The 27,147-nt window shown below is 42.2% G+C and overlaps 1 protein-coding gene across 9 annotated transcripts in view; it reads left to right on the top strand.

Moving 5' to 3' along the window:
• The window catches only part of Clec16a (C-type lectin domain containing 16A), a 235,044-nt gene that overhangs the window by 46,199 nt on the left and 161,698 nt on the right, over positions 1-27,147 (top strand). For 6 of the 9 annotated variants that reach the window (XM_023711467.1, XM_023711465.1, XM_023711466.1 and 3 more), the window contains one exon: positions 9,626-9,857. In XM_023711467.1, coding sequence (XP_023567235.1) covers positions 9,626-9,857 — 232 coding nt within the window. The remainder of the gene's footprint in view (positions 1-9,625; positions 9,858-27,147) is intronic. The other 3 variants (XM_023711470.1, XM_023711469.1, XM_023711468.1) reach the window with 1 other exon arrangement.

Below are 27,147 nucleotides of genomic sequence, written 5' to 3'. Positions count from 1 at the left end.
TTTTTTTTTTTTTTGCGGAACTGGGCATTGAACTCAGGCCTTTGCCCTTGCAGGGGAAGCACTTATTCCACTGAGCCATCTCCCCGGTCCATTCCAGCTACTTGGAAAGCTGAGGCAGGAGGACTTCAAGTTTGAGCCCAGCCTGGGCAGTGATTTAGTGAGTCCCTGTCTTGGAATACAAAAATAAAAAAGGCTAAGTATATAACTCAGTGGCAACTTGCCTAACACAGAACCCTGAAGATTCAATTTTCAGGAGTGTGTGTATGTGTGTGTTTATCTTCTGAAGAAATACCAAATAAATGGTTAGTAAGTCATTTTTTTAAATAAGGGCTGTCAGTCATGGTGGCTTATGCCTGTAATCCTAGCACTTGGGAAGCTGAGGCAGGAGGATAGCCATGGGCTACATAGTGAATTGAAGGCCAGCCTAACCTACATAGCAAGACCCTTTTTAAAAAAAAAAAAAAAATGAGGGCGTATGTGGCATTTTCTCTTGTGTGATTGAAGGGAACTGTTTAGTACTCATGAGTATCTTGAAATTAATACATCTTGCAGGCATTTACCAGCTCTTGATTGAATTCTAGAGCTGGTGATACAAGGCCTTGGGGGATAGAGATGATGACCTGGGGTGGGGAAGGTGAGGGAGACAAAGTTGGCCCCCTGTAATCCCAGAGACACATCAAAGGTTGCTTCTTGAGAAGAAATCTCAACACAGTATTACTGTTGCTTCCTCTGGTCTCAGAGTTTGAGGGCTGAGTGTAGACCAAGGAGTTCCATAAGCTGGCAGGATAGTCTAATCCCGGATCACCGGAATTTCTTTTGTTTATATAGCTGCAGATGGAATACTCCTTGATAATGGCCAATTGGAGGAGAACTTTGCACCCTTTTTAATAGATATGGCCAGTTACCTCTCCTTAGATATGGCCAAACCTCTTGATAAGTTTGGTTTTTCTCATTGAGTTTGGCTGTAGTTGTGTGTTCTGGCTGTGTGTTGGACTTCAGTTCAACGTAACTATATTGCTCCTGGTTTGGCATGAGACACATGTACATCCATCAGCCTGACATTTATTACATCTGATGTTTGCTTGCTGATCACCTCTTTTTGCAGTGAGAATAAGCTCACCCTGCTACAGTTGTTGGCCCACCTCCCTTCACAGGCAGTGGCAAAACCACTTGCTATGGTGCCACTGGTTACGGATGCTGTAAACATGCGCCACTGTGACTTTTTAGGGCACCAAGAGGTTAACTCTCACTTGTTAACATTTTCAGACAGTAACTACCATCCTGAGTATTCAGTGAGCAGTTGAAAGTGACCAGCAATTCTCTGAAAACCTTACATACCTTGTCTGTCTTCAACCTCTAAACAACTGAACAAGAAAGAGAGCTGCTCAGGCCCAAGAACTTGTTCACAGTCATCCCTCACTGGTGATAGATGCAGCCAAGATTTGAATCTGGGAAGTCTTTTGGTCTCTGAGAGTATGAGATAAATGTGTGAAATGAAATCTGGAGATATAACTCAGTGGTAGAGTGTTTGTCAGCATGCACAAAGCCCTGGGTTTCATCCTTAGCATCACCAAAAATAAACAAAAAAGCCTGCCATTGAGCTTTAGTTCTGCAGCGCTACCTGCTTCTCCAGTTAGTGTGACATGGGCATAGCTCAGTCTTTTTATTTTTTTGTTTATTATTTTTCAATTTTTTGTTAATGTATTATTTTTGTTAATATTTTTATTATTTTTAGAATCTTAGCTGTCAACTTTATTATTTAATTCAGTCATTTTTTGAGGTGGAGTCTCACTATTTTGCCCAGGCTGTTCTTGAGTTCAGAATCCCCTTGCCTGGAATCCTTGAGCTTGGAATCCTTTTGCCATAGCCTGCCATAGCTGGGATTTTAGGTGTGAACCACCCTACCCTTGCCAAAACTTAGTGTTTACATCAGTCTTTCAGGAACCTGATCTAGTGTTGGGCAACACAGCAAGTGCTGTAGAAGGGAGCAGTGTGGCAGAATGGTCACGTGTGCAATACTGGAGCCAGACTGCCTGCGTTCTGATCCTGCCTCACCTGTAACTGTGGGGTTGGCATTGACCTTGAGCACATTGCTCACCTGAGAGTTATCTTCCCTGTTCACTTGATGGAAGAAAAAGTTAGACAAGGTGTATGAGGTCCTGAGAACACTGCTGGGCACCTTCAGGTATTCACTAAGTATTTGGGTGGCAGTTACTACCTGGAAAGTAGAGCAACCTCTTGTTAACTCTTAGCAGCCCTTGAAGGAAAGGCTGATATGGTACCCATTGGTTAGTTGCAAACTGAGGCCACAGGAAACGGTGGTGAGCAGTAGAATTAGAACTCAAACCTGGTACCCTCTAGGGTGCATAAACCCCAAACGCATGTGTTTCATGCTAGCTTTGTGCTCCATGCCCTGCCAGTACTAGCTCCAAAGACTGGGGGTTAGGGTTTGGGTCAGTGGACCAGAAGCATCTCAGGGGAGGCCTACTATAGCCTACCAACAAACTAATAGGGCCATGAATTGGAACTTGCTAGGAATTGGAGAGTCAGGTTTAAAACAGAGAATGTGGCTGTTTGAAATTTTTTTTTTAATCTTTTATTTATTTGGTGCAGGGTCTTGCTACATAGCTTGGACTCATAGTGATCCTCCTATCTCAGCTTCACAAATACTGGGATTACAGGTGTGCACCACCACACCCAGTTTCAGTGACCAGCTTGACATCTGGGGCCCAGGGCTGGCACAACATGTGGTACTGGGGATTGAACCTGGGTCCTTATGCTTGCCAGGCAGGCGCTTAGACTGCTGAACTATTGCCCTAGTTTCTGATTTTGTTTTAAAAGTTAGCCCCTCCCCTACCATCTCTTCCATGCTAGTGATCTATTTCCCAGGGGACTGGAAATTAATAAATACTCACTGAGTGCCCTTTGTGCCTTTAAAACTGTGGCTTTAAGCTACATATCTAACAAATGTTTGGAGTATAATACTGTGATTTAATACACGTGCACAGTGAGTAACCAAGTCAGGCTAACTAGCCTCTCTATTTCCCCAAACATTTATCTTGTATTGGTCATTTATTTTGTATGGGTCAGCTTTTTGTCCCTGTAACTAAATGCCTGACTTAGACAGTCTGAAAGAAAAAGTTCATTTTTGCTTACAGTTTCAGAGGTTTTAGTCTGTGGTGACTGGTTCCAGGCCAGAAACATCATGGCAGAAAGCACAGCAGAGGAAAGCTATCACTTCATGGCAGCCTAGACACAGAATAAGAGGGAAAGAGCCAGAAAGGAGGGGCCCAAGCTCCAAAACAGTGAGCTTAATTCTTTCCTTGATTCTGGTCACAAACCGAATAGGATGAGAACCAGGTCATATTTCCCCATAATGTCAGTGTTGAGCTTATACATTGAGTTTGATTTGGTTCTTGTCCAATTTGGTTTGCAAGCAGAATCATGGAAAGAATAACTATGTGAACCAGGGTACCCTTTATTGTCCCCCAAGATTAGGCCCTCATGACCCACCACCTTTACCAGCCTCCACCTCATAAGTCTCCATCACATTAAGGTCTCATAAATGGATTAATGTGACTGATGAAGTCTCATGATCTGATTGTCTCTGGAAATACCACTGACTCACAGAAATGTGCGCTACTACTTTCCTGGATGTTTCTCAATCCAAGCAGAGTAATAATCAAGTTTAGCCGTCACCTATTTTTTGTTTGTTTGGTTTTCTTTTGTATTTCTTGAGACAGGGTCTCACTGTTAGCCAGGCTGGCCTCGAACTTGCAGCAATCCTCCTGTATCAGCCTCCTAAATGCTGGTATAATAGACATGTGCTACTATGCCCAGCACCATCACCTGTTTTTATGTGCTGGTGTCTTTAGATTCATCTAGTTGTATTTGAAATACATTATAAATTATTATAAACTGTAGTTACTGTACTGGGCTGAAGAACATTAGAACTAATTCCTCTTGTCTGACCATATCTTGGGACCCATTCTCTTTGTCACCCTCTTCCCATCACCCCCAGTCTCTAGTGACTACCATTCCATTTTTTCTAAGAGATTGATATTTTTAGTTTCTACAGATGAGTGAGAACATGGAATATTTGTATTTCTGTGCCAAGCCAGTGATTTTTGTAGGCAAGATCTCATTTTAGCCTGTGGTGGAGCCACCATTGTCTCTGTTTTACAGGAAACTGAGATTCATCTGGTTAGGGTCCTTTGGCTCATAAGTAGGTCTGAAAGTTGGGTCCAGATCTGTCCTGACATTTGCATATTTCTGTTAGTCCAAGTGACCTGTCTACTTTTTTAGAGGAAAATCTTTTCCTATTTCTGTAATCTCTTATCAAAGCTGTTTAAGCAAAAGTATTCCAGTTGTTTCCTTGGAAGGCAAGGGCTTGACCTATGAGAGCCTGGACAAGCTTTCTAGCTGGTTGCTGCCTTAGGTCCTGCACATCCAGACAGAATCCCGGGGCATTGTCACTTCCCTTCCATTGTCTACCCTTTCTAGGACCAGTGTCTTTCTCCTACCTTCTGTTCTTAACCAAGACTCTTCCCAGGGAAGCCTGCCTAGTTCTTTCACGTCTCCTCTCGGTCACTTTGAGGCATTGCTTTCCTTCTGCCCAGGTACCAAGAAGCTCACTTAAAGGACTGCACCTACCTGCTGCAGAGGCAGGCTCACCCGATGTCTCCTACTAAAGTGTGAACATCACAGACATCTGTGTGAGCAGTGTGTTGGTAGCTGGCTGGGAAGGCTGCATAGCTGGCTTCCTGCCACCACCAGACTTCCTAGGAAATCCGGATGACTGTGCATCTGCTTCTTCTCAGGAAAGTGGCCTGGCATAGTGTGTTCAAGTTAACCACTGTTGTCACCAACCATACCAGCTCCAGGTGACCTAGGCCTTAGCAGACCTAAAATGTGAACAGCTTCCTCAGGGCTCACCAACAGGCAGGTCCCTTCAGGGATTCTGAGCTGATCTTTTCCTCTGCACTTCTTCCTTACTGTTTTAGTGAACTCTTGTTTATGTTTAAGACTCAGCTCAGTTACCTCCTCCTCCATGAAGCCCTCCAAGACTTCCTCCACCCCCAGTCCTTATCCCAGCCCAACCCTACTCCTTCCCTGGGCCCTTTCACTGCTGCACGAGCCTTGTCTCCTTAAATGTCTGTGTGGCTGTGTGTTTATGTAGACCAGTGCTCACCATCCTGAGGCCAATTTGAGACCCCTGGAGGTGTGGCCATGGCTTCCTCTGCTTACCTAGCACATGCTGCTCAGGAAAAGGGGTCAGTCAACCCTCTAATTGACTCCCGAGAATCCAACTCCCATTGTTTAGCTTCTGCCAGCCTGTGCTCAGGGCATTATGACAGCCTGACTTCAGTGAAAACCCTGTGGTTGCAAGAAAGCAAGCTCATGGCTCTCACTGATTCTGTGTTATAGTGAGTTGTATTTCATTTTCATATGTATTACAACGTAATAATATAAGTAAAGTGCACAATAACTGTAATGCACTCAAATTATCCCAAAACGCTTGACCCCAATCCCACCCCATTTATGGAAAAGTTGTCTTCCGCAAAACTGGTTCCTGATACCAAAAAGACAGGACTACTGCTCTACCTCCTCCCTCCTTTTTTAAAGTTGCTAATGTACATGCAGTAAACAGCATAAAAGTGGAGTAACCTTAGGTATACCATTGGGTGATTGTGGCATATAATTATACTTGTTTGTAATGTAGGTCAGGGGGGACAACTTTTCTGGCATCCCATATAGCTGCTTCTCAGTCTGTAGCCACAGGAACCACCATTTTGACTTTTAAAGGTGACTTTTTAAAGTTTTAGTTTTTAAAAAAATTGTATTCAAATGAGCATGATATCAAAGTTGCCATCTTAACCATCATTAAGTGTGCAGTTCAAAGGGATTAAATACATTCTTTAAATGTGTGTTTACATTTAAATGGTGCTTACTTTGTTGGGGCAGAACAACTGCCTAATGTTGAGGCACATGGTATAGAAAGTGAAAGTTCCCCTAAACCTCACTGTCTTCCTCTTAGGGAACCTTTGATTTCAGTATGTGTATCCTTCCTGACCTTTCTCTGTGTATTTTCACGCACATATCTGTTAGCCCTAGAACATTTGATGTATATCTATATCCATGTTTTGACCCATAAACTGAATCATTGATTGACTGCTCGATTGGTTGTAGCTTGCTTCTCACATGTGGCCTGTGCCCAGGTCTTTCAAAGCTGAAGCACCCAGACCTTGTGGGGCATTCTGCATGACTTTGTCTCACAGCTGTGCTACTTCATCTCCTCCACCCAGACACCCACACCTTACTTGTTATCATCCCTTCTGACCTCTGTCATCAACACTTGGAGAGCCTGCTCTCAGGTCCCCTGTTCTCTGAGAGGCCACCATCATTGCTGATCCCGATGATTTTCCTTCCCCAAGGCCTTAGGTTGGAGAAGTACCAGGCTGGGGAGGCAGCATTAGTCTGCAGGGAGGTGCACATGCTTCAGGGAGGAGGTAGACCTGGGGGCCACCTTGAAATCCTATTGCAACTCTGAGCTGGCCCTGATCCCAGAAGCCTTCCCAACTCCAGCCCCATTGTTTTCTAGCAGGTGCCTGACTGAGCCAAGACAGTCAGCAAGGAGGCTCCACACCTTCATGCCCTCCTGCAGCCTCCCCAGGGCCTTTTAGTATTGGAGAAACCCAAACCTTTAGTATTGGAGAGATGCAGACCTTGTTTGTTTACAGGCTCCTCTCCTCAGGGGCCTGCATTGTGTGCTTTCTTTTCAAGAAGATAAACACAAGGGTCTTTTGAGTTTTGACTGTAGAGTGGGCTTGTAGGCCTCTACTTCTTTGGTTAGTTTCATTGGGCTTGCTCTTTCATTAATTCAACTCCTGGGGATGTTTGGTTCTCTTTTGTCTCCTCTCCCTTTTCTTTTCCTTTCCTTTGCATACAGAATGGCATGGGTACTTAGCTGTACAGTCTTGAACTCCAGCAGCAGCCTGGTGAGCTTTTTCTTTTTCTTTTTGAGATAGGGTTATATTATGTAGCTCAGGCTAGCCTTGAGCTCACTATATAGTTCAGGCTAGTGTTGAACTTGTGGCAGTCCTCCTACCTCAGCCCCTAGAGTGCTAGCATTACTGCCATCCACCATCACACCAGCACATGTGGATTTCTGCTCACAGCTTCTAACATGGCAGTGTTTTTCTGTGTTTGGTCTTGGTTTTCTGTGTCTGAGAGCTTCAGTCCCTGTGTGGCCTGCTCTAATTTGCTGGAATAGGCAATGATGGAGGAAGTGAGTCATCTCATCTTGGGGCCCTGACTTGCTGGCTGTGTTCAGTTGTACAGCATCTTGAGTGGGTTCTGATGGATGCTGTCTGTCAAGCAGTGTAAGCTGGAATGCTCTCATCCCCAAGCTCTGGGTTGTTGGCATCTCTAATATGCTATCAGGATTTCCTGCACAGTGGCATCATGCCTCAATTTATCTGTCATTGTTGTGGTTGAATAATCTAAAACGGGTAAATAAAAATGAATGTTTGGATTTGGATGCTAATTTAGGCCTCAATTGCATTTTCTTCTGAGCATTATTGAAATTAATGGGCTCCTTGAGCACATACCACTTATTGGCAAGGTAAAGTGGCCCCCAGAATACAGATAGTGGCTTTTTAGGGTAGATTCATGAGATAGATAATCCATATCAAGATAATGGAAAAGTTTATTCTAAAACTTTTTTTTTTTTTTTAATGACAAAATGATGTCTGAACATTATCCAGAGTCTGGAAATAGACAAATGTTTCAATCAAAATCCTGCCCCCAAACAAATCAATTTCCTTTTGTTTTTACTGCTTTCTAGATACGGTCTGTTTGCATGTATATACTATTTTCTTTTTTGAGATAAGTCTCACTGTCTTACTGATCTCAAAACAGTTCTTATGCCTCAGCCCCCTGAGAAGTTGGGACTATGGGCACATGCTACTCCACCTGGCAGTATGTGTATGCTTTTTAAAGACTGCTAAATACAGAACTTAGTCTAAGTGGTTGGTGAACACTGGTATTTAAGAAGAGCTTGCTCTCTGGAGTTCACATCCTTGCTCTGCAGCTCAGTAGCTGAGTGACTTTCAGCAAGTCCCTTAGTTCTTCTGGGTTTGGGTTTTCTTGAAATGGATTGATACTTCTGATTGTACTGATTATTAGAAGATTCTGATTTAGGAGTATGGAGTCTGAACCACACATGACAGGGGCCATTTTCATTTCTCTTTGAGGCCTCTGCCTTTTCCAGAGAGAAACTTTTTGTGTGGAACATGCCAATCTTTGGCCAATCCCTGATACTTACCAGGCTCAGCTTCTGAGGAGACTCAGTATATTTGTCACTTTCCCATCACTAGAACAAAATATTTAACACTTGTAACTTAAAAGCAAGAAGATTTATTTTGACTCATGGTTCCACTGGGTTTAGTCCATGGAAATCTGGGTACAAGGCAGAGATAGAATCGTGGAAGGGCTTAGCAGAGGACAACTGCTCACTACACAGCAGCTGAGAGAAGGAAAAGAAGGGAAAAGCCAGGGACAAGAATATATCCTTTTAGGTCATGCCCCCTGTGGCCCACCTCCAGCCACCTCCTAGGGGCTATGTCCAGAACATCTTGCCTTTTCAGCTACTTATTTTTATGATAGCAAGACAGCCTGATGTACCTGTACAGATATGCAGTTTCTTTTACTATGAACTTAAGAGTTCCTGATAATAGCAACATTCTTTAGTTGAGATACAGATTGTACAGTTGACATGTGGGTTTGTGTCCAAGCTCTGCCATCTCCTGCCTGTGCAACATCAGACAGGTCATTCAGTGTCTCTGAGCATTGGCTCCCTTGTCTAAGAAATGAAGGCAAGAACAGTGTTATCTTTTGGGGTTGCTACAGAGTTTATTTTATTTTATTTTGAAGAGTAAAAGCAAAAGCAAAGACAAATAGCAGATACAAAGACAGAAATAGGGTAACATATAGCAATACATATGTTACAGATTTTCAAAACAAGAATAGCAAATTAACAATAGTTATATTACATATTTTTATTGTGAAATCTGTTGCTCAGATTAATAGATATGGTTATACAAGATTGGACAAATAATTGAATATCAATGCTTGCTTTCAATAAGCCTTAATTTTTTCTTGTCTGTTTTACTTTTTAAAAAATTATTTTAAAGCAACTATAATAATAATTGATAAGACATTATAAATATAGACATTTAGAAGACCAAAATGAGAGATACTCAGCCAGTTTTTGTGCGCTACAGAGTTTAAATGAGATAATATGGTTAAAGCATAGCAGGTACCACATACAAAGTACATAAAAACCTCATCCAGAGGCAGTTTTCCAATACAAAAAAAAAAAAACCTAATGTTTGGGGAGCAAAGAGCTGGTACAATAAAATATAGTGTTTCTGACTTAAGAATAAGTGGGAACTGGTATTATTGTTTTTATTTTATAATAATGATGTTAGTAGTGGCCCTAACTCTAAACGAGCATTTATTGTTTTGAAGAGAAATTTCCTTGGCAGAAACTGTCAGGCAGCTTGCTAGCATGCAGTGAGATTCTAGCACTCCAATTTATCTGTTGCCTTTTTCGGATTCTTAGGCCAAGCCCAGCATTCGGTGCTTCATTAAACCCACCGAGACGCTTGAGCGGTCCCTTGAGATGAATAAGCACAAGGGCAAGAGGCGAGTGCAAAAGAGACCCAACTACAAAAATGTTGGGGAAGAGGAAGATGAGGAGAAAGGGCCTGCTGAGGATGCCCAGGAAGACGCCGAGAAGGCTAAAGGTACAGAGGGTGGTTCAAAAGGCATGAAGACGAGTGGGGAGAGTGAAGGTGAGTGTCCCCTGGAACCGCACCCTCACCAGCCAGCAAGGCTGCTGTCCTGTCCTCTGTCCTACTTCTGTTCATTCCTGATGCCCACCAGTGTACCTCATTCTGGACAGTCGAGCCACTCAGAGGTAGCTGTGGGCTGTCCTACAGACCCAGGACAGGTCCCACCCTTGTTGGATGTGTGACCTGGAGCAAGGCCTCACAGGCAGTACCCACTTGGTAGTGTTATTAAGGGAATCAAGTGAAATAATGCATCTGACCTGCTCAGAACAGTACCTGGCCCGTGGCAAATGCTGTAAAATATTTGTTGCTCCTGCTACTGTTGCTATTATTACTACTGTCATCTTCATCGTTATCACTGCCATTCTAATTCCCAATAATTTGGGGTTGTGATTTGGATCCATTGCACTGTGGAAAGAAAGGGGAGCCCATGGTTAATGGAATTACATGATTTTAGCACATTATAGGTTTTAAGAGTCACATGATCAAATATAATCCCCCAGATTCTTCCATGTTCAGAACTCCCATTGGTTTGGAGTGAGGTACACTTGTGTGTGGTGCATAATATGCTTGAAAAGAAGAGTTTCCTTCCTCCTTCACCTGGGCCAGGAATGATTCACCTTACTTTCTTTGCCCCACTCTTCTATTGATGGAAAACCTCCTTGGACTGGAGAACATTTGCTCTGGGATTACACACACTTGAATTGGCCAGTTCATGTCATGGGTGAGGCTATGGCCACCACAGAAGGGGCCTCTGACTGCAGCCCCAGTCAGTGGGGTAGTGAGGGGGTGTGATGACGGGGACTCAGCTTGGTGGTAATAGGGCTCTGCTTCCTGGAGGGAAGGTCTGGCCACACTTCCTGGGATGAATGTAGCCTCTCCTCACCAGACGAACTGGTGAGAGGGAATGGGATACACAACCTCATCTAGCCCCTGGGCCCTCGCCTCCACAGTGGCCACTCTGAAGCCAGTTCTCCCCAGTCCCATCAGCTGAGACCGTGGGAGCCCTTCCTCCAGCACATCTGGAGCTGTAATACAGAGCTGCTCCCTGAAGCAGTGATACTGAGCTCACTTTCCCACAGCCAACTGGCCCCATGATTTTCTTTGCAGTTGTCCCTGAATGCCACAATTGGGTGTCCGTAAGTGTAACCAGACTATCTCCATGATACCACTTGGGCCTTTTTCTAACACTGAGTTCTCCAGCTTGCTTTTATTTCTGTTCAAAGTGCACAGTAACCATTTTGGTTTATGAATCCTTTTTGGGCCTGGGAAACCTCTGCCAACAAATATCACTTTGGTGGGGAGGTGGAGGGATAAACACAAGGTAAGTTCTGTATATTTGGTTATTTAGGTCATTTTTGTTTTTTGTGTAACGCTGGAAGTCATCTGCTTAAACACTAGGTTTGGCTATTGTATAGCTGCCCTGAGGAAAAATGGGCATCTTCATCTCATTGTGTACACTGTGTTCTCATCAGTTTTGTCTTGTAAAGATGCTGCTGCTTTTGTTGCAGTGCTTTCAAGGACGGTAGCCAGGCCTCAGCTGTGACTACCAGTGGTATGGCCAGGACAGTCTTAGTCCCCAGAGCATAATCAGTTAGCCTGGCCATCCAGTCCTGGAGTGTGGGGGCCACAAGCCAGCTCAGCAAGGCTGCAGTTGCTGCTCAGACTACTGGGGTTGGATGGTACTCCCTGGTGCCAAGCCCACTGCGCTGTGCAGAGGCAAGAGGAGGCCCTTTCACCAGCCTCCAGACACAGTTTTGTTAGGCCAGGTTATGCCAAATATGGCCCAGAAATTTCTCTAGAGGCTTTGCTTGGGCAGCTGATGCTGATTTCAGAGCTTGGGCAAGCGTGCCTCTAAGTGACCCTCAGACATTTTGGTGCCTCCTTAATTTCTTAAACACATTCATCATTTCAAAATATGATGGGCCTTTTGTCTTCCCACTCAGATCACCATAAATAAACTCAGCTTTCACAGACCTGCTATACCAGACAATAGCACTTGTAGTCTGGAACTTTCTGAATTTTATACGTGATCTCAGTGATTCTCATACTCGAAGGTGTAGATAGTAGGTATTCTGTATTTCATTCAAGTCTGGTTTTGGACAGTTTTGGACAAAGCCCTGCAGCTGTTAATTACTATTGCTTGAAAGGGTTTCGGGCATATTCCTTCACTCATGTAGCAAGCCAAAGGACAGCAGCACAGAAGGTTGCTGTGTTCCAGTAGGCCAAGCCTGGGTCATGTGTCTACCCTACAGTGGCTCTTTCAGTGACTCTGAGGGGCAGGTATCAGAGGCGAGGGGCGTGCCTGCTGGGTAGGCAGAAACAGCAGGGTCCCCCACCACCAAAATTCTCTACTGTATTCTAGATAGATACTCTGCACCTGTCTTGAGGCTGTCTTCTTTCTCTCTTCCTGGGTCAAGATGGCTTTGTGGCTTATTTTCTCTTCCACATTATTTTTTCTCTAGCAAGCTTTTTGCATCATCTCTAGATCTGGGAGATAACTGAGTTTCAGTAGCAGACACAGGTTACTCTTAGTAACAGAGTACTGGTACTAATCCCTTATCTCTGCCACCCCTGTTCTGGTAGTAAATACAGGAGTAAAAAGGGCATGTGGTCACAAGGCACAGCTTACAATAACCATATTTGAATGTGGCATTAACATGTTTTTCTCAGATGCAGTACCCAGAACTCACACCTCCTCCACATTTAAGGCCAGACAAGGAAGTTGTGTGAAATGAGTGTGCACCCTCATCCCTCCACTCCTATCCCCAGTTGGCAGAGAATTTGCTTTACCTCAGGCCCCGAGTAACGAGTGACTCATTTTCAAACTAAGAAATCACAGGGCCCTAAATTAGCAGAAATTGAATATTAAAAGGAAGAAGAGGAATGTCTTAGTGTCTAGCCAAAGAAGTGTTCCCTCTGCCCACGAAGCCAAATATCCCAGGGTACATGCTCATTTCTTAGCTCACCCTTTAGTCTGAAAGGACAGCTGTCTCTTTTTGGATTTACTTAGAATGTAACTTAATAAGCAGACCGGAGGCCAGAGATTGAATCACTCAGGCTCCTCGTTTGCACAATAGGGCCTGACTTTTATTTCTTGCCTATGGAACAAATAGGCATTCGCTGCACAGCCTGACCTTCAAAGCCTGCTCTTTTATTGGAATTACAGCAAGGGCATGAGATGCAGGCAGTAGGATTGATTTTGAACCTCCAGGTCAGTTGAGATTGGAGGATTGCTTGGAGTTTGAACCCCTAGTTCTGTCTTTTTTTTTTTTTTTCCTTTACACATTTCTACTGGAATAACATGGTCCCTGACCTTATTTATGGCTCATCTGGCAGAGTCTACCAGTGTTCTGAGTGAATCACCCTCTGCGTTCCTCCACCCATAGAGGGGCTTCCTCATGTCCAGCCCTCAGGCTGTCATAGTGAGAGCATCCATGCTGAAGCATTTAGCTCACGGGACATGACACTATGACGCATGAGCCTTTGCCAAGGTACAGTTCAGGCTGAGGAACTGAAAGAGGACTTGAGCCTGGGTGGGTGGACTCTGCTTGGGGCCCTGGCGAGTTCTACAAGGTCCGCTCACTGTTTGTTTCTGTTATTAATAAGTGAGGTGAGTGGGTGTGCAGTGTAATGGAGAGAAAGAGAGGAGAAGGAAGGCAACCTGCTACTGCGAAGACTTGGGCTACTAGCTTTTTAGGTGGCTTCAACTAGAATTAGGAGGAGGACAGAAAGTGGGTAAGGAGAACTTTACTGAACAACTTTCCAGAAACCCATTCAAAATTCAACCTCCTGCTGTTTAGTAGAGGAAACCAAGAAAATAAGGGAAGGACAGCTCCCAAATCCTCAGTGTACACTGTCATTGTCAGGGGCTATTTCTTCCTTCAAACTGTTCTGAAGGCCACCAGTTGTATGCAGTCCTGCCCTGGTTTCCTATATAACCAGCATTACACTTCCCTTTCTTTAACCTTCTTTCAAAGGCCTTATTCTTCCCTTTTCCTCCTTTCATTGTCTGTCTTGCTGTGATTTCTGGAATATAGAACACAGGATAACTGAGAAAATCCTTGAACTTGTGAAGTCAGAGACTGTTGGGAGGTCATACCTGTCATTTCCCTGAAAAGTGCTTCATTTACCAGACATTAATTAGATTAGAATGTATATTATCCTGGGAAAGTTGATGAATTACTGCTCTTATTTGAAAAATCAGTGTGTCAGAGCACTAGCGAATCTCGAGGATGTGGCTAGAATGGTCATATCAAGAGGAAGAAGTTGACCTTGCTGGGTCATGAGGGTCTTTAGGCCTCTCTGGGCTTGCAGTGGCCTCCCCAGCATAGCCATTACTTGGTTAATGAACAGGGAGATGCGACTTTGCCAGTCTTTTTGCATTTTTTTTCTTAATGATAAAATGTACATATACAACACAAAATCTGCCATGTTAACCATGTTAAGTATACAGTTTGGCAGTGTTAAGTATATTCACATTGGGGTGCCCTCCTCAGCACCACCTGGTAACAGACTGTGTCTCTATCCAGGGAACACGGGCATCCCACTCCTACTTGCAGGCGCCCCCAGCCACCATTCCACTTCTATATCAACCTGACTACCCTAGGGGCCTTACCTAGATGGAACCAGACAGTCTCTGTCTCGTTGTGCTGTCTTGTTTTTGTTTATCTTTAAAATGGAAATATTTTTATTGATTTTAGTAAATGATTCTATGCCTATTCTTACAATCCATTCAAACAATTCAAATAATGCAAAGTAGAAAATTAAAGATTCCATAATCTCATTCCCATGCAGCCATCTACTGAAGATGTAGGAAGATTTATTCATACAATCAAAGAAATGTAACAGTGTGTGAAATGAGGGTCATTATTTGATCATCAAATAAATAGAAAATGAATTTAACCTAAGCTAGAAAGTTGGAGAAAGATAGACGAGAGCATAAGAAATTGAAAGTCCTTCTTTATCCCTTTATAATAAAGTTGACAAATATAGATGTTTTATTTAGTACTATATCTATATATATGAAAAAAACAGCTAAGGAAGTTTTAAATCATTGTGTCTAGAAAATAGAATTTGCTGTTGTAGGCAGGCAGGCAAATAACTGCTATATTTGGTTATAAGCCTGTGAGAGGTACTTAACTTTATATTTTATGGGATAGCTTTATTCTGATATGGATGAGCTAAAAGTAATAAGATGGTAACTTTCATACTTAAAGATAAAATTCTCTTGAAAAGTTTATTAAACAATTATTAACAATGTCATTAAGTTTCTTAATTTTTATTAATTTTTAGATTTATTTTTTCCATAATTTTATTGAGAAACAAATAGCAATGAGACAGTTTCAAACATAATTGGTAGGACAGTTTGAATAATTAACACATTGCATACATTCTTCCTAGTGGTTAATTGTTATACAAGATGTGGACTTGATATCCTATTTACAAACACCATTAGAACAAATCCCTCTATTCATTAAGAGAATGTAACTATATATCTATCCTAACCACTTTGAATACACAGATACAAAATGAACATTCATCTGTATCCCCTTTTTTTGTTAAGTTCCACCATTTAAATATTATAGGTGTGTAAACTCAGCAAAATATTCTAAAAGAGTTCAGTAGTCCATAATAGTATTGGGTCTTCCACTTCACTGGCAATGTCAGAAATTGTTGACCTGAGTCCCCTACAGCTCAACATAACAGCATGGCTTTACTTGTTATACTTCGTTTTTATCCTTTTCTGCTGGATGGTTAAGACCAAGGTAAAGCAGGACCTATGCAACAAGAGTTGTAGATTTTGGATCTGATAAGGTCAGTGAAATTCCCTCAGGATTTATCCTGTGATCCTGTACCTCAGATTGTAGAACCTTTGTCAGTGTCAGCCATGTGGATGAGTCACAGCCATTGCTTGGCCATTGTGCTGTCTGTGAAAGCCTAAGAGAATGTTTTCTCTCCATATGACTCTCCTTAGGCACACTCTACATCATCAACCACTTTCTTCTTTGGCCCCATAATCTCCTTGATCAGAAAATTTGGGACACTACTGAGTTACATGATGTTACAGTACAAATTCTCATATGTCCTAAGTCTTAATTGACCTTGGAAGGCTAGGGCCAAAATGTTGGCTTTCCTTGCGGCCTTCCTTTTTCTCTAATTTTGGTCTGCAAACTTAGGTTGTTAATGATCCAAAGGACAAGCTTATTGTTATTACCATATAACCTAGTCTATTAAGCTTAACCTCACTATCTGTCTGAATATCAAACATCTTAGGCATAACATGGAGCAGGTATTTTTCATCAAGTATTGATATGTTGAACTTTAAGTCCCTATAGAATAAAGATTAAACTTATTGCAGAAGCCTTCATGTAAACTAATTAGATATGAATAAAGCATTTGTAGTGAACTTCTGGAATTATTTTACTATCTATATTTTATTAGATCTCATTATTGTGGTAGTACTAATTTTTCTTTACTATTATTTTTAAGATTTTTTTAAGGTTATTTTTAAGATTGTTACTAACAAGTGAGGTGTGAAGGCACATGCCTATAATCCCAGCATTCAGGAGGCTGAGGCAGGAGGGTTGCCATGAGTTTGAGGCCATCCTGGGCTACATTGTGAGCTCAAAGCCAGCCTGAACTACATAGCAAGACCCTATCTTAAAAAATAAACAAAACCACAAAAGATTAAAGTAAAATAATCTTGATTTTTAGTACAGGTTTATGATCCCTTATCCAAATTGCATGAGGTCAAAAGTGTTTCAGAGTTTGGATTTTTCAAATTTGGATGCAAATATCTTAGATATTGAGAATAATGAGTTATCTTGGGAAGGGTACCTGAGTCAAAACATGAAATTTACTTGTTTCATATACACACCTGAAGGCAATTTCATGCCATATTTTAAATAATATTCACATGAAAACAGGTTTTATCATGTGTAATCTTTCATGTAAGTCATCATGGGTGTGGGAGCATTTGGGATTTTGGAATTTAAAATTTGAATCTTAAGTTCAAATTTTAAAACTTATCTTTAGTCCCCAACTAGACTTAGAACTCAAAGCTTTTTTTTTAAAAAAAATTTTTTTTCTATGTATTTGGTACAGGGTCTATAGGGTGTTCAGGGTCTCACTATGTAGATCGGACTCCTAGTGATCCTCCTGTTTTTAGTCTCCCAAGTGCTGGTATTCCAGGTGTGCGCCACCACACCACGTCCAGTCTCAATCGCTGTCTCAGTGTACCCCCGGGGGCAGGGCCAGCACAGCATGCTGGGGATCGAACCTCGGCCGCTGTGCTCTGCCTAAGCAGGTGCTTTAGTCCACTGAGCTATCTGGATGCCCCAAACTCAAAGCTTTTTTACGATATTTGTATTATAAAATAATTTAAATAGCCGAGTCCTTCTTCTTCACTGAGATCTATGCTTTTCCAGTCCTTGGGTGTCTCTAGCTATCTATCACAGGAGGACTTCATGGCCTGCGCTTCCTCTTGTCTTGCTTTGCAGATATGGCTTGTGCTGTCATGCTGTGGTGACAAGCTGTCAAGAGAAGATTCCTCCTTCATTTTCCCTTCCTCCTGCTCCTCACCTTCTTCTGGTTCGGGGATTTTCTTTGTTTTCCTTTTTTTCTTTCCTCTTTGAAAGTTCGTGTTCTCTGAGTGTATTTCTAGGACAGTGTCCACTCTGCCCACATTCATAGCACATTCACAACATTCTCTTCTTCCGATGCAATATTCACCCTCCGGTTCACTTCTGTGTAGCATCTTTTCTCCCAAATCAAACAGTGCAACCCCTTCTGTCTTCTGTTATCCTTATTGTTCCTTATGGTAACCTTTACAACTTTGCCTACTTGGAAAATTACAGCTTTGTGTCCCTGGATATCAGGGAGAAAAGCAAGTTGGGCACACACATTGTACTCTTTCTTGGAGCCAAGCCATAACTTTTTCTTCAGGTAAAGTGGTGAAGAGATTAGAAAAGCATGCACCCTCTTGGCTTGGCTGGAACACAGTCCCACCTCACCCTTGCCTGGCATCTCAGGTCCTGGGAGGGGACAGGTGCTCAGAGATGGTGGCAGAAGCAGTGCCTCTTCAGCTCCCCTCAGACTGGGCCAGAAGTGGGCCTGGTGTTAATGCCTCTTGGATGTTTGCAGACCTACCTTTTTAATTGCATACCACAGATCTCATTTATTTGTCATGTATATTTTTACAGTGGCTCTCTGTTTATACTGGGTTTATGTTTATTATAATTTTTCAAACCTTTAGTTTGGAAATAATTTCACATTAACAGGAAGTTGTGAAAGCAAGTATAATATAGAAATGCCCATTTACATTTTACCCAGTTTATCCTTTTATGGTTTGCTTTGTGTTCTTCCCACCCCACTCCACACTCTGTGTACTTGTTTAAAGGATAAGTTGCATCCATCATGTCCCTTTCCTCCCTTTAAAGCTTTAGTGTGCATTTGCAAATAGCAAGGTGTTCTCCATCTTTACCGTGGTAGTTGTCAATTACAAAGTACTTTCCTGCTGTCCTTGTTCTGGTTGTATGGCTGGCTTCATAATGCCTTTTAATTCATATTTCCCCCTCAGGTAAAAGGTAGTGATCCAGGTTTGGGTAGTGTCTTCAGTTGTCATGTCTCTAACCTCCTTTATCGCGGAATATTACCATAGCCCTTCTTTCTCTTTCAGTGGTAACTTTTTTGTTTGCTTGCTTGCTCTTTTGTTTTTGGTGCTGAGGATGGAACCCAGGGCCTCACATTTGGCAAGCACATGCTGTACCACTGAGGCCGCCCCCCTCATATGCCAACATTGACTTTGCTTATCCTTTCAAGAATATTCTAATGAAATGACCTCATTTTTTCCTGATGTGTCCTCATGTTAGACTCAAGTTGTATATTTTGGCTGGAATACAGCACAGGTGATTTTTGTGTCCTTTTCAGTTTCACATTTGGAGGCATACTCATATCCTTTGGGTGATACTCATTTTGGTCACCTGGTTAAGCTTTTGTTCAGTTTCTCTACTATATAATTTCTCTTTCTTTTCTTTGCAATTAATTGATAGTCCCCAAGGAGACATTTCAAGATAATGTACCTCTTTAAGATTTCTCCTTGGAGGGGCCAGGGAGATAGCTCAGTGGAATAAGCGCTTCCCTGGCAAGCAGGGGCCAGGGAGATGACTCAGTGGAATAAGCACTTCCCTGGCAAGCATAAGGGCCTGAGTTCAATCCCCGGTTCTGGGGGGAAAAATGTAGTAAAAGATTTCTCCTTGGATCTGGCTTCATTGGTAATTCTTGCCTCACTTACTCTTTACTATGGTGGTTACAAGGTGATGACTTTTCAGTGGACAGCTTACTCTCCCTGTTTAGAAGTCAGTTCTCTTTATTCTACTATATACAAGATCCTTTCTCTTCCACATTTATATCTTATCGGCATAGATCCTAGCTTTTTAAATGGTTTCTTTTTCACTCTTGTATTTAAGTATTTTGGTATTCCAGTTATTTCAAAGTTGGTCCATGGGAGTTCTTGTAGGCTGGCTGTTACATCCTGTGTTAAGCCCCCATGACTTTGTTGACCAGACTCTTACATTTTATGGCATTCTGTGTTCACTTTGTACCTCTTTTGCCTGCCCCTGGAATTAACCTTTTCTTTGCAAAGCTCTGGTTCTTCTCAGTGAGTAATAGTTTTATGGATCAAGATCTAAGTAGTAAATACTCTCATTGCTCTTAGAATGCCTTTTTGTTCCATATGGTTGAGAAAGATATGGATACAAATACATAGAAACATGCTACACACATGTATATTTTTAAAAGTTTTAAACTCCTACCAATACCTTCAATCCCAAACAATTTTCACAGGGTTCTTTCTTATCCTTTCCCATTCCAAATTTATATATACATGTTTTCTTCCACAGTAAGGTTCATGGCTCCCCACAAACATCAGAGCACATCACATCACATCACATCGCATCACTTCTTTTCTCTTTCCTTTCCTTTCCTTTCCTTTCCTTTCCTTTCCTTTCCTTTCCTTTCCATCCTGTCCTGTTTGGGCTTCTCTTTTTGTGACACTTTCTAGCTGTGTAATTTAGGCTGGTCTTTAACCCACTGTGTAGCCCAGGCTGGCCTTGAGCTCGTGATGATCCTCCTCCCTCTGGAATTATAGGTGTCTACCACCACACCCAGCCATCAATACATTTATTTGTTCAGTCCTGTAATATAGCCAAAAAACCTTCAGAATTACATCACTCATATTTATTGTTAAGTGAATAAAGAGTTGAAGGTTTATTTACTGTGTTTTTCCTTGTGCTCCCACTCCCACAGTTCACCCCTCCCAAAACAAGGTATATACTCAAGTAGTATGTTCAAAAGCTGCTTGTATTCACTTGTCCTTCCTTCCTTTCCCTCTTCAAGGTAGGTATGCTATTCATTTTAAATAAATATATCTTTTTTTTTTAACCACCCCCAAGTTTGGAGTTCTCTGTCTCTCCATTCTTACTGATAGAGTTTCCTTTCATATGGCACTGGAATTGAACCCAGGTCCTGTGTACACTGTAAGTACTCTACCACTAAGCCACACTTATGGCCTTCAATTTCCTTTTTCCTAAATATGTGAGGTATTAACACTCAAAACTTCACAAAGTTGTGTTGAAAGACATACTCTTCTTTCCATATGCCTTTCATCTTACCTTTTCCTCTCCTTTGCTGGAGTATCTTACCAATACTTCCTTTTGTAAGACTAAAGAGGTTTATGATGTTTTCTTTGCCCTTGTTCCTTGCACACAGGGTAACATAGTATATATGCTTTGGGCACTTTGCTCTATTAGTTTATCAGTAGCTCTGCAAGTTGCTTCATATCCATTCATAGCTCTTCTTTATTCAATTTTATAGCTGCACTTTGTGTGTGAATTAATTTATACAACCATTCCGTTGTACTTGGACACTTAGGGGATTTCCAGTATGAGGGAATTACAAACAATAGTACAATGAATACCTGTTGGGTGTGTTTTCATGCTGTTGGTGCTGTATCTTCCAGGCAAATTTCTCCAAGTGTGGCTGACTGCTAGGTCAAAGTTATAATAGTGGTTCAGCTTTCCATTTAAACTGTATTTTAGTGGAAAAATGGTAAAATTGTTCAAATAAAATTATTATATATCAGTAGCATGGGTAACACACCTGACAAAAATCAGAGAGGCAAGCAAATGCCTGAAGCTTGAGAAAAGAAAGACTATCATTGTTGCTGTCCCTCAGATTCCAAGATAGAAACCTGGTTGGTGGGGGCATGAAGACTCACCATATACTGAGGTTCAGACAGAGCCCCCTGCAGGCTTTTATCAACGAAGCCTGATATTTGGACTCAGTGATCAGTAGTGGACATCTGTGTCTATATGAGCTCACTGAGCTGCTTTCATTGGTAGCGTAGACCCTGGAAGGAATGCTGCACTGAGATGCAGACCAGTGTCACTGGGAGTAGAGGCCCAGCACAGAACTGTGCCAGATGCTTTGGTGTGATATAGAAAAGGCATTCACTATGACCCAAATCATGAGAAGTTACGTGTGTGTGTGTGTGTGTGTGTGTGTGTGTGTGTATGTATGTGTGTGGTACTGGGGATTGAACCTAGGACTTCCACGCTGAGCTACTGTCTCAGCTCTTTTTTATTTTTTATTTTAAGACATGGTATTGCTAAGGTGTCCAATTAGGGCTCAAACTTGTAACCCTCCTGCTTCAGCCTTCCAGAGTGCTCTGATTTTAGGGACGTGTCATCACACCTGGCTAACATCCTATTTAATGATGACTACAGAGTTCTTTCTAAGCAGTGAGAGTCTAAGAGATACTGTCCCCAAAAACCTATGGTCCACCATACTTCTGTGCCCAGGCAGCATTTTACATACAGTTTTAAGAAGTTGGCAGATCCTAGGTAGAACCAGTTCTGTAAGAGTTGCCTGGATAAAATTATTCAAAAGAAGGCAGGGAGAAACCTGTGTTGACATTTGAAGAACTGATCTCTGTTCATTTGGAAAATTAAGCTGAGTAAGACAGCTCATTCCCTTACCATGCTGGTTAGATGAGAGCTAAGTGGTTAGGAGGGCTAGAGGGCCATGCAGCTAGGACACAGGGGTGACATGGCCAAGGTTTGGAAACCTTGCTTTGTGCAGAGGCTCTTGCTGGCCTGGCTCTGCACCAGGGTATGATATGAGCTGATGGGGACTAGAGTGACTTTCACTGCTATGCTTTTAGGGACAGGGATCTAGGAGCCATCCTGGCTTTTGCTGCCACATTTCTAGCCATGTTAACAGTCACTCCACTTCTGGGTCACTGTTTACTCAGATATAAACTTAGGACTGGACAAAAACAGTGGTTTTCTGGCATCATTTTGTGAAGTACCAGAATTTCAGAAAGAGCCCTGTGTGGCCTACCTGAGGAACCCTGTGGGAGGGGACATTTGCTGTGCACCAGCGTGTACCAGAACAGCCCTGCTCTCCCTTGCCTACAAAACTACCATTCAGGGTAATATTGATGGGCTGAGAGTATGGCTAAATTGTTGAGTCCTTGCCTAATATGCAGGGTCCTAAGTTCCATCCCTAGCACTGTAAAAACAGCAGTAAAAACAATAAAAAATAGCTGGAGCTGGATAAAAAATGTTTGATGAGCACTGAACTGGATTGTCCCTAACTTCTCTTTGACTCTAGAATCCAACTGTATCCAGGGAGTTTAAAAAGCTGCAAAGAGAACAGCCTCATCATGGCAGGCTTGGCTTCCAGACCAGGGACTTGGCTCTGTGATCTGGGGGAGTTCTGGAGCTGGGTCCCCACCGTGTCAGCCAGGCAGGGATGGAAATGAGCCTGTGGTCACTGGGCAGAAGCCAAGACATTAGAGACCAGGAAGAAGCTTGTGTCATAGTGTTGCTAGGTAGGCTTCATATGTCTTTTAATGACGTGCTTTACCAATGCATACTCCAAACAAGTGCTTACAAAATTTAAGCCTGTATCTCCAAGAATGTGTATACTTATTTATTATAAACTATACATATTTATATTAATGTGCTAATGTTATATACAGTATAAAACAAAATAGATATTTTATAGATGAGAATAGCTTTAAAAAAAAAGAAAAGCCCTGCCACCCACTCAGCCATCTGTATACCCACTGGAGTGTCTGCACTCCACTCTGGGGAACCTGGAGCTACAGGGAAGAGGCTGGTACCTAGATAAGGCTGGTGGGGGTGAATACATGGAAAGGAAGAGAGCTTCTGCTGAACAGTCATACCACCCCCCACCCCACTCTGTAGTGTCCTTGGGCCCCATGCGCCACTGTTTGCTCAGGAGGATTCTTTGGATTGGCTCACTTGGTGTCTTTTCCCCCCTTAAATTTAGTCTCATTCTAAACACTAATATGCATAAAAGTCTGTCTCTGCAGCTAGGATTTTCTTCCAATGCCCATTAAAATACGTACCAAGCCACATAAGCAGAATATTTCTCCTGAGACCCCTGAAGGATCACCTGTTGGCTCCTGCCTATGTGATGCGGACCATGGATCTCTGGCACTCTGCTTTGGATTTCCAATCAGATGGGGAGATCACAGCTTGCAGAAGCCTCAGTCCCATATGATCACGTATGAAGTGCACTCTTCATAGCAGGTTGGCTGCAAGCAAATCAGACCAACAGTCTTGGGGCGAGTGTGCCCCTGATGAGAAACTCTGTACACATCGATTGCAGACTGTTTTGGGCCTGTAAGCCACCTGCTATGGCCAGCCCCTGGATTCAGTGCGCCCTGCCTACAGTCAAAACCTCCTACACTAGGATAGGCTACCACTTGCCCATTCAAGAGATACTTACCATGCATCTGCTCTGGGCCAGGCCCTGCAGTAAGCACTAGAGATGCAGAAAGAACAAGACAGCTACTCTTAGGAATCTCACAGTCTAGTGACATTAATCAAGCAAAACAATAGAGAGTAGAAAATCTAGGTAGTTAGAAATATTGTAAAGTAAAATCCAGGGGAGGGGGTTGGGGGAGAGGACAAGTCTCCTGTTTAGAACAACATCAAATCATTTATATAAGTTAGAACATAGCTCTCCCTCCTTTGGTCATGGTGTGTGCTCAGTGACTTCTTCCCACAGAGCAGGCATGGAGGAAGAGGGAAAGTCACTTTGCAGTGGAGAAACCCAGTGGACAGCAGCTTGGCCAAGCACTGAAGATTGACAGCAGTAGTCCTCAGGCATACTGATAGTGTGTTCCCTGCATATGAAGTGATGTGAAGGTACTTCTTCCCTGTGGTCTTTCCCTAGGACCTACAACCCCAGTCTTGTACTCTGCACAGTCAGAGAAGCCTCTAGTAACCAACTATAGAAATGATCCCTGAAAGGATAGCCTTCAGAATCCCAGTCTTGATGTCAGAAAAACATCAAACAAACCCAAGGAAAGGGATTCTGCAAAATCTGTCTAGAACTCAAACTGCCAACATGATTAAAATCAAGGGAAGTGTGGGAAACAGCCATAGCCTGGAGGATCCTAAACATGATAATTTAATGTAATGGGATCCTGGAACAGCAAAAGAACACTGAGAAAGAATGAAATCTGAACAAAGCATGCAGTTTAGTGATAATCATTTAAAAAGAGATAAAGACCATGCCTATAGTCCAAGCATTGTGGAAGCTGAGGCAAGAGGTTCAGGGTCTGCATACATACATACATTCATACATGTCTCAAAAAAGAAAAACTAAATGAGTAAAAAGGGATAAAGAAAAAACTGGTAGAGCAGTCCTTCAAAATGTCTTCAAGGAGGTGGCATTTAAGCTCAGCCTTAGAGCATGGACTTGAGTCACATCTGGAGAGAGAAGACCTGGGAGAGAGCCTTCCAGCCAGACGGAATGGCTGTATAAAGATCCTGGAGCAGAAACAAGCTTGGGACTTGGGCCCCAGTGAAAAGCCAACACAACCAGAATGTGAGGAGCTCACAAAGCAGTGAGCCAGGAGGTGAAGTCAGAGATGGATGGGCGCCAGGCTGTGTGAGGCCTTAAGACCAGAGGACAGTATTCATAGTTCATCCTGGGTATGATGGGAAGGCATTGAGAATTTTGAACAGAAGGGTGACATGAGCTGATGGGTTTGTGTGGACAACAAAGGGGCAAGAAAGAGAGAGGACAATTAGGAGGGCCTGTGCAGTTGCCAGGGAATCTGTGAGGGATACCATGTTGAACTCTGTGGAAGGGTGAGACCATCTTTCCAGAAATGGAGATGTGGGATCGTTTCACCATTTGTTTCTCTAGTATGTCTTTCAGAGGTGGGAGACCGGAACCCTGAATTCCATGGGCTGATTGAGCAAGGTCTAGTCCACATTTGCAAGAACTTCATAAGAGGGGCACTAGGAAGCACAGTTCTCCATTATTAATTTTAGATATTTTTCTTTAGTGTTTCTAACTTTTTCTAAAAATAAAAGTGTATACCAAGTTGATTGCTGTAAGTTAATCAGAGTAAGAAGTAAGGTCACTGAGATGTGAGACAAAGTTGTTTCTGAAATTTGAACAACTTCAAAATACTTTTAGTGAGTTTGGTTATGTCTTTTAAACTATATATTCTGTCTTCCAAGCTGCCTCAGGTCCTTTGGGGGAAGGAAATACAGCATCAATAAAGCAAAATAACTTTTTTTTTCTGTATTTTAGGAAAGGGTCTACAGAGTGTTCAGGGTCTCACTACTAGATTGGACTTGTAGTGATTCTCCTGTTTGTAGACTCCCAAGTGCTGGGATTACAGGCCCGCGCCACCATACCCAGTCTCAATCACCATCTCAGCATACCCCAGCAGGGCCAGCACAGCAGACCCGGGTATCGAACCCCTGGCCCCTGTGCCTGCTTGCAGGTGCTTTAATCCACTGAGCTATTTGGCCAGCCCGGACCATCTTTTTTTAAGTTGGTTTATTTTATGTATTCATAGTGATAACATTCATCATAGGAAATTTGTACTTGTACATTTTGTACATTGCTTCTTTTTTCCCTGTCCCCCTACTCTCTCTTCAAACCTCCTTCTGCTATTTTTTTCCATAATTTTATTGAGAAACAAATAGCAATGAGACAGTTTCAAACCAAATTGGTAGGACAGTTTCAATAATTAACACATTGCATACATTCTTCCTAGTGGTTAATTTCTGTACAAGATGCAGACTTGATATCCTATTTACAAACACCATTAGAACAAATCCCTCTATTCATTAAGAGAATGCAATTTTATATCTATCCTAACCACTTTGAATACGCAGATACAAAATGGATATTCATCTGTATCCCCTTTTTTTTGTTAAGTTCCATCATTTAAATATTATAGGCTGGGGGCCTGGCCCTAGCTCAGTCCTTTAAGTGGCTGCTTCCACAAAGCTGTCAGCCTCAGGTTGCTGTAGTTCGATCCTCACAACACTCCAGCCGGCCAAAGTGCCCTGAAGACATTCGAGGAGGAAAAAAAAAAAAATCCTTAAATATTATAGGTGTGTAAACTCAGCAAAACAATCTAAGAGTCCAGTAGTCCATAATAGTATTGGGTCTTCTGCTTCACTGGCAATGTCAGAAATTGTTGACCTGAGTCCCCTACAGCTCAACATAACACCATGGCTTTACTTCTTATACTTCATTTTTATACTTTTCTGCTGGACCTCCTTCTGCTATTTAAAAAAAACTTTGTTTCCATTTTTTCCTTCTATTATATTTTTTCTTGTCCCTTCTTTCCTTTTCTCCCTTGTTCCTTGTCTCATTTAAACATTTGCATCCCATTTCTCAATATCTGTTGAATTTTTTTCTGTTGAATTTTTTGATGCTTGTTTGCACTTTTTTCTCATACCAAAGAAACCATGTAAAGTTTACATATGTGTGTCTGAATTACTTCACTTAGGAGCATGGTCTCAAGGTATACCCATTTAACTAGAAATGTCTGAAGCTTACCTTCTTGATGGCAGAGTAGTACTCCATTGTATAAAAACCCCCACTTCTTCTTTATACATTCATCAGTTGATGGGCATTTGGGTTGTTTCCAGGTTTTAGCTATTACAAATTGTTGGCAAATATAAGTGTGCACATATTACTGTGTTATGATGCTTTTAATTCTTTTGGGAAGATACTAAGAAAGGGAATAGCTAGAAGCCTCATAGTTTTAGTTTTTTTGAGGAATCTCCACACTGATTTCCACAGTGGTTGCACAGTCTAAATTCCTACTAATGGTGAAGAAGGGTTCCTTTTTCCTCACAGAACCACCAGCATTTGTTATTGGTTAATTTCTTGATAATATCCATTTTTTCTGAGGTGAGATGGAATGTCAGCATTATTT

The sequence above is a fragment of the Octodon degus genome, unplaced genomic scaffold (assembly GCF_000260255.1).
Source record: "Octodon degus isolate 3935 unplaced genomic scaffold, OctDeg1.0 scaffold00021, whole genome shotgun sequence".
In the NCBI taxonomy this organism is placed as follows: Eukaryota; Metazoa; Chordata; class Mammalia; order Rodentia; family Octodontidae; genus Octodon; species Octodon degus.
This window is presented reverse-complemented; position numbering and strand designations above follow the sequence as displayed.